This window comes from Brachycentrus maculatus, unplaced genomic scaffold (assembly GCF_059751285.1).
Source record: "Brachycentrus maculatus isolate JH-2025_06_01 unplaced genomic scaffold, ASM5975128v1 h1tg000062l, whole genome shotgun sequence".
Lineage (NCBI taxonomy): Eukaryota > Metazoa > Arthropoda > Insecta > Trichoptera > Brachycentridae > Brachycentrus > Brachycentrus maculatus.
Window position 1 is genome coordinate 387,629 of NW_028280816.1, and position 8,556 is coordinate 396,184.

Genomic DNA, 8,556 nt, shown 5'->3' on the forward strand with positions numbered 1-8,556 from the left:
AGCATGTTTTGTTTTTAAATATTCAAATTTGAAATATGTTGACATGTACATATATTTCCGCGATCCGTGTTAACGTGTGCTACTTATTAACTATTGGGCTTCACAGCTGTGTGAAAATTTTTCCAATCATTCACGCTATGATTAGAGCAGTCTATTTAGTATCATGATGCTGACTGCACGTCATTTGTCAAAATATTAGTAATATTTGTATGAATACAAGTTGAGTCTTTCAATACCCCTTTTTGAAGCATTTATAACTTTTGATATTTCGGATGAGGAAGGATAAAATCAATTTGAACTAGTTCAAGAAGGGTGGGATTGAAAACTTTGCCTTCATGCAATTAACGCTCAAGATAACACTGTGTCGATATGATTATGTGTCCTGTGTACTATTGGGTAATAAGGGTTAGAGGAGGACAAAAATTATAAAACTAGAAAAATCAAAACTGTAATCAGCTTAAAAATATCTCATAAATTTTACCTGAAGGGATAGAAAATATTATCAATTTTTTGGTACAATTTCACAGTATAAAATCAATTTTGTCAATTAGAAAATGTCGAATAATTCAACTGAATAACAATACTTTGATATTATTTTAATCGAAAATTGATACATGAATTTTCTGTCACTTAAATTTATCAAATGTTATTTTAATGCTTTGTAATTATCGTACGAGATACATACTATACTGTTCGTGTGGTATATTACATTATGAAGTTGACAAAGGCGACCACCTACCTTGGGGTTTAATATCATCCCCATGATTTTCATCAAGGGTCAATATTTCCTCTGAGGGAAGTGTTTGTATACAATATTTGGAAATTGATTGTGTGTACTTTACGTGGCACGTTCGGAGTAAGCAGGGGAATTTAATAAACAATTTTTACAAGAGTTGACAGGCGTCTTGGGATAGTTTTGTAGACGTCTAACTACCAAACTGACTTCGCGGGTTCAATTCCCGCCAATTTCAAAATAAATTCAAAAAATATTTATTTTCAATTGGCCTGGGGTATTTTTGATGTATTTTTTACATTTACTTTTCCAATTCTTACTGTTATTCCCGCAGAAGGGAGGGTTGTTCATCAAAATAAAAAGAAAAGTTTTTTCCGAAGCGTATTATGATTCAATTAAAAAGATCAACTACATGTTACACCTATGGTTCAAATAAGAAAGTTAGCTGAAACCTTTATGCAATATATAAAATATTATTTTCCAAATCATTTTACGTAATAGGAGATGCCTCAACATATTATTTTTTTTATTAGATTTATGTTTTAGACCAGTTTATATTCACAATCTACGAGTGTGTCTAAATTTTAATTTTTCGTAAAAAAATCTGTATTTGCTCCAATGAGATCTATTTGTATTCATTTTTAACTGATATCTCATAATTTATCCATGTAAAAAATATTTTTATAAATATGTCCAAAATGGACCAAGTCTAAAATTTATGATGGAAAATTTGGAAAGATTCAAAATATTAAACATTTTAGACTAATTAACAAACCAACCATCACGCCGCTTCACCACAAGGGTAGGCAGAGAGAGTAAAACTCTACACCAACCTGTCATTGCAAATCTTCGCCTCTTCTACATTAACGCATTTTCTCTTACATACACGCCGATTATTCCGAATCCCAACCTGACTACATTCAAGTATCCGAAATACTGGAACATGTTTTTTTCAATATTTAAAATATAAAAAAACGATGATATAAAATATACAAAAACCGCTTCTGGGTTATTACTGTACCAAACTTTATTTTTTTTAATGATTGATGATGACAATAAGCTTTTTTTCTCGGTATTTCAAATTAACGTTAATGTTTCCTGTGCCGTTACAACTTTTTATGACATAACGTCAGGCGTTGCGATGGTATGGGGTAGCGTAAACGTGAATGGCCCTGCCTCGCAAGAAAACAGGTTTACGAGATCGCCAACTGTCACATCAATTAAACGGTCAGTATGATTTGCAATATACTTATTGACTTGTGAAAGTATACAGGAAAAACAACCCGTAAGGAATGTGGGTATGTTGGTGACATAAATTTCCCACAATCGTGTATATACCCGCATAGTCTAGAATTGTCTCTTCCGGAAACCAGTCACTCACTATGAGCTACCTTACTTATACTTACTTATAACCCTTATCCGCACCCAATGGTGCATAGGACACTGTATAGAATTGACGCAGTTTTATCTTGATCATTATTTACATGACGGCAAGGTGATCACTCTTGTGCTTCAGTAACCAGTCCAGGGTAATATTAAATAAATATTACAGTGTAAAATCGCTAATATTTATTTTCACCCCCCCCCTGGGAATCGAACCCGGGACCTCCAGCACGGTAGCTAAACACGCTGACAATTACACCACGGAGGCGGACAACATAAAGCTACCTGGTAACTTAAATATAGAATAAACCAAAGTCAAAGAACAAGCAATTTTTAACTGTTCATCTTTTATTTTTATTCATTTTATTTTTTTCTACCACCTTACCACTTAAAAATTGGCGATGAGGATTACAAGGATAGAAGCGTGGGAAGACCGAAAATAATTTGAAGGACTAGGAGAGACAATGCGAGTATATATACGCGATTGCGGGATGTTGTTGTCACCACCGTGTCACCAACACACCCACATTCCTTACATACACTTATGCCCGAATTCACAAATCCTGTTAAAAATTTGACCTTGTAACTAAAAGTTCACATAAAGGAGAAATTAACCAAATCAGTACACCATGAATAATTTCCGATAGCGTCTATTGAATTTGCTTTTCTATTGGTTGATTCAAGGTTACGTCACATTAAGCATGACTAGACAATTTAATTAGATTAATTGATTCAGCAGTCACTTTGTGGTAAGATCAATCCATTAATTTAAGATTTTTTTGGTAAATACGACTATTTATTAAAATCTATTGTGACACGTGTTTCGATGCATTCCGCATTATTTTCAAACACACGCGGTGATTGAAAATGATGCGGCATGCATGGAAACACATGTCACAATAGATTTTAAGAAAAAGTGGTATTTACCAAGTAAAACGTATATTTAAAAATTAATAACAGCTTGTTTTATGAGTCAAAATGGATGATTATGGTAAGCAACGTGGTCAAAAATACCCTCATTATTGTTTTGATATTAATGAAATCATTAAAATAGCATACCTCTATAAATTTACCATTTCCCAATCTAGACAAATATTGGATAAAGATTTTTCTCTCTCAAGACTTTGAACAATGGCTGCGGTCAGATAAGATACGAAAAATTACATTGAGCAGCTTGTATTAGTTTAAAAAAAAAAACAACCATTCAGTGTGTTTTTAATAAAATTTGCTAAGCATTTTTTAGTCAGACAAATTTCGTAGTCGTACAGGAGAAAGTGACCAACTAACGAAACATAAAATGTTCAGGAGGGCCATTTAGGTCACTTTTGCTTGGCAAGAGAATAAACATCGATGCAGTTAGTCATTTTTACCAAGTCAATATATTTTACTACCAAGTTTAAAACCCTTTGGGATTCTTTCAGGGCAATATTAAGCTAGTAAGATATCAAATGGTCAATGATCATGGTTTTGTAAAAAAATGCACTTGATCACTTTCTCCTGTATGACTACGATATATTAGGATATTGTATCAAATAATTTTTAACGGTTGGTAAAAAATTACAATGAAATCTAAACCCATAATTTCGCAAACCAAGTTTTTTGATAAAAGTAAATTTAACCAAAAGAACACGAGTATCATCATTAAGTTGTTTGGCAACAAAATAAATTGATACACACAATATTTATATTATGTAAGATATAGTTGAAAACAGTGTCAGTGATTGATTGTATGGATATTATTCGTGATTGTACCCGACTGAAATCAAACGAACATTGTAGAAAATCAAGGGTGCATATTGACAACGCACTTTTTCGCTGGATATGTGATTTTACTCTAACTAGTATTTAAAATAATTTGTCTGAATATTCTTGATGCATTTAATTTCCCGTATTCAAAACCAACTTTTCAATCAATGCCCTAACAAGGCAAAATGTCACAAAAATCGGTTGAATCGTAAATCGTGTTTAGATTTTTTTTAAATCCGCCTGTGCAGTGTAGTAGTGGTAAGAGCTTTGGCTGTCATGCTTGTTGTCTTAGATTCGATTCCCAGGAGGTCAAAAAGAATTTGTAATAAAATATTTATTTAATACAGCATACTATTGGTATTGCCTTCATATAATTAACGATCAAAATGACACAACTTCGATATGATGCAGTGTTATATGCAACATTAGGTGTGGATTAGGATAAAAAGAAGATAATAATCACAGTTTTGTATTTTTATGTAATATTTTATCATTTAATAAATATTCTTTTTGGTCGTGGATCAAATTAGAAAATATTCTCTCCAATTGTGTTTATTTAAATTCTAGTAAAGGAGGTTCTGGAAAATATTCCTGGTCAAATCATTTTGTATATTTTTCTTTGTTAACAAAAACGTCGATATGAACTGAGACGTAAAATGTATGGCTGATAACCTTGTCTTTTATAAATTTCAAGATAACGCCAATCAATTCGGAGTAGTATTATATGAAGCCGCAGATACAACGTTCAACTGATATTGCCTTCATATAATCAACCATCGAAATAACGTTGCTTCGATATTATTATAAATGAAAGAGAGGGATACAGTCTAAATATCTAAAAGTTACCCTTTGAACACAAGGTAAAATATCGATGATTTTATGAAAGCCCAAACGACCTTTAACACAAAGTATGAGCAAGTTAGTAACGATAACCGTATCGCATAAATGGACGTTTATTGCTGAATTACGAGTGAATTTGTGAATAATTTGTATATCTCGGATTATAGAAATAATGCACAAACGTGGCACTAGTATACTTTTAATGTGTCGGGCAGTAGGCGCCGTCCAGATTAGCGAACGTCCAATTTGCTTCACAAGTTAGCATTAAGGTCGGGATTCAGCAGGTTTAAAATTACATTCAGCCGGCGGGTAAGAGTCGAAAAGCTCGCCGATAAAGTTATTCAGCAGAAGTGATTATGTTCAACTATTTAAGCTTTTGACTATGGACTATGACTTTCATGTGGGGTAGTTAGTTGCTACCGTGTGGTGCCAAAGTAAAGGGTAGGGGGCCTGCAGGGAGGATCCAAATCAAGCTTTTCCCTTTATAAAAACGAACTACTGATTTCATAAATTTCCTGATTTGAAAATATATAACGTTACTTGTAAAAAAATTGTAACTAAGTGTAAAATGTTTATTCTTCATCAAAATTGAATACATCACTATACGACGATAAACATAGTGAAAAAAATAGCAGTTCAGACATTTCCTTTGCACAATTTCTAAGAAATTTTTAACATCTTCCTATTCATAAGTTTACAAATAAATCTGTATTTGGCTTCGACATTTTGAAATTAAATTCCGATAGGGTAGGCCAAAAATTAATCATTATGTAATTTTTAAATATTTGTTTTGTTTACAACATTTTGAGTGTGTCCAAATACTTGTTCACAAAATCTGGATTATCTCCAATTACAGGAGTCACTTTGATATTATTTTTTAACATCTCATCAAAGATGAAGAAGAATATGGAAGTCTGGGCATTTACGGGCTGACGACCGTCATCGGCTGGTTTAAGTGATCACTTTACACACGTGTAACATTCACCAATTCTACCCATTATTGACAACCACACTACTCAAATTCTTGGAAGCTCTTTATATATGAACCAATTTAGAAACCTTGTTCTTGAATCACTAGAACTTCACTAGACACATCTATTGGTGAGATGTAAAGAAGCTTTTTATTAAGCAGAAACTCTTATATTAGTATGTGAGATCCAAATCCTTAAATTATAAGCTTAAATAATAAAAATGAAAATGGTATTTTCTGGCGTTTCTCATGTGTGTGATTATAATCCAGGATTTGGATCTCACATACTAATATAAGAGTTTCTGCTTAATAAAAAGCTTCTTTACATCTCACCAATAGATGTGTCTAGTGAAGTTCTAGTGATTCAAGAACAAGGTTTCTAAATTGGTTCATATATAAAGAGCTTCCAAGAATTTGAGTAGTGTGGTTGTCAATAATGGGTAGAATTGGTGAATGTTACACGTGTGTAAAGTGATCACTTAAACCAGCCGATGACGGTCGTCAGCCCGTAAATGCCCAGACTTCCATATTCTTCTTCATCTTTGATGAGATGTTAAAAAATAATATTTGTTTTGTTGTTATGAATTCTATTAATTGTGCCCTTTCGGTTATCCTAAAACGAAATCGTAAAATGTTATATTTTCTTCACTCCCCTGTTGAGTACACGAATTTGGAAATTTAATACCAATGTGTATCTCAGCAATATAAAAAATAAAAGCACATAATAAAATAATATTTTACTTTGTTAATTGGTCTCGAAAATAAAATCAGAAAATCAATTATTTCAAAATGAAAAAATATTTAATAAGCTCATTTGTATCATAGAAATGTATTTCAAAAGGGCTTTTATGAAATAACGAGGGTGAAATTTTCAGAAAAAAGCTTTGGAGATAAAGAATTTCAACGCAATGAACCTCACACATTTCAGAGGGGAAAATGTTTTTATAAAATATCCGGGTGTAATATTTTCATCCTTTTTAGTAACTATGTGATGATATTACATAACCTTATCACTAGAACCAGCACGTGGTCATTCTAACCGTTATTTGAGCTTAAAATTATTATACGTGCACATATATGTGTATATATATATATATATATATATATATATATATATATATATATATATATATATATATATATATATATATGTATATATCTATATATATATATATATCTATACATATACATATATATATATATATATATATATATATATATATATATATATATATATATATATATATATATATATATATATATATATATATATATATATATTTATATATATATATATATATGTATATATATATATATATATATATATATATATATATATATATATATATATATATATATATATATATTTTTTTTTTATTTTTTTTTTCAGATTGATTTTATTTGACCTGTCATCGGGTTTTGTTGTTACCGGCATCATCAGACTGGTTGTATTTATTATATAAAATGCACTTTCACCAAGAAATGTTAGTACAAAACCTAAATTCTGTTCGAAATGGTCGAAAATGTTGGTGTAAATTCACAATATTTCTTAAAGCATCATGTTCCGCAATTCTTGTAGATATAGAATATTTAAGGAGTCAAGAATCACACTGTCCGCCATGAGCAATTTTTTTGTTTTGCATGTATCGCTGTGGCGTTCGACAGACGGAGCGGCTATTATGGTCAGAAAACTGTTTTTCAAAAATATATCTGTTTTTACATACCATGCAAAGGGATTCTCTCCTAAAGGAGAACTAAGATTTGGTACCGGCAAATATAAATAATTTTGTTTATGTAGATAGATGAAGACTTGTGCTTATTCGAAGTAAGCATTTTGTTGAAAATTAAACACAATATGTTAATAGCTTTAGGAGAATGAATATTTTGCACAAACGAACATTTGCATTTTTGTTTATATGATATTTCTGACCGAGCGCTCAGTAGTCAATAGTAAATATATAAAATGTGAAACTATGAAACCAAGTTTATTTATTTCATAAATTGTAACTACAATGTCATTTAGCAATAAAACTACTAATATTGAGTATATTATATTCTCAGTGATACAAATTTCTCACTTTACAATGAGACTCATTTAAGGAAAGAAAACAAAAACATTGGATTGAATATTCTTACCTTCCTTGCACCTTATGAAGGCGTATTTTATGGGCAGCCAGAAACTTTTCGTTGATTTCTTCTAAGGCCATATCTACCGCGGGTCCACATCTCTCTAAATCAAACGGTGAATCCAAATGAGATGCCATCAATACTCCGACGTTGTAATGAGTAAAAGTATTATCAAAGTCCGAATGCGATCTCTGCTTTCGATCGTATAAATTATTATTAAAATTAATTTCAATTAGTTGACTGATCTCCGATTTTTCTCCAATCAAGCTTGAATTATCAAAACTTTCAGGATGTGACGAGCTTGTCGAGATGTTCGAAAATTCAGGGCTGTCAATACTTTCATTGACATTTCGATCTCTCTTTATATTCAAACCCGTATTCCAATTCGATTCCACGCCATTCTCGACTTTATCGTGGTGGTTTTTATGATCGCTTTCACGGTTCACGTAATCTTCGTTCGACTTCGACGCAGTTTCGACTTCTGTCAAAGGATATTCCGGAGCCTCTAGGATCATTACTTTTCCATTATTAAGCTCTGTTGTCGAATTCGGAATCACGACATTTCCATTTTCCTCCAATGGTAGTCCGAGTGTGGATCGATGAATAAAAAAAATCAGAATAAAAATTATTTTAGTGATTCTCGTCGAAGATAATTCCATAAAATTAAATAAATTAAATGCTTGTTTTTGCCTCTGAAATGTGCACAGAGTGGGCATAGTGGAATGTGATATATTATTTTTATTTCAAATTTGTGATT

At 31.5% G+C, this 8,556-nt stretch overlaps 1 protein-coding gene across 1 annotated transcript in view; it reads right to left on the reverse strand.

Annotated features, from left to right (window-relative positions):
- Positions 1 to 8,314, reverse strand: part of LOC148311504 (atrial natriuretic peptide receptor 1) — an 82,587-nt gene extending 74,273 nt beyond the window's left edge. The window contains exon 1 of the mRNA XM_088256546.1: positions 7,809 to 8,314. Within this exon, the coding sequence (XP_088112672.1) occupies positions 7,809 to 8,314 (506 nt within the window). The remainder of the gene's footprint in view (positions 1 to 7,808) is intronic.
- Between the last annotated feature and the right edge of the window lie 242 nt (positions 8,315 to 8,556).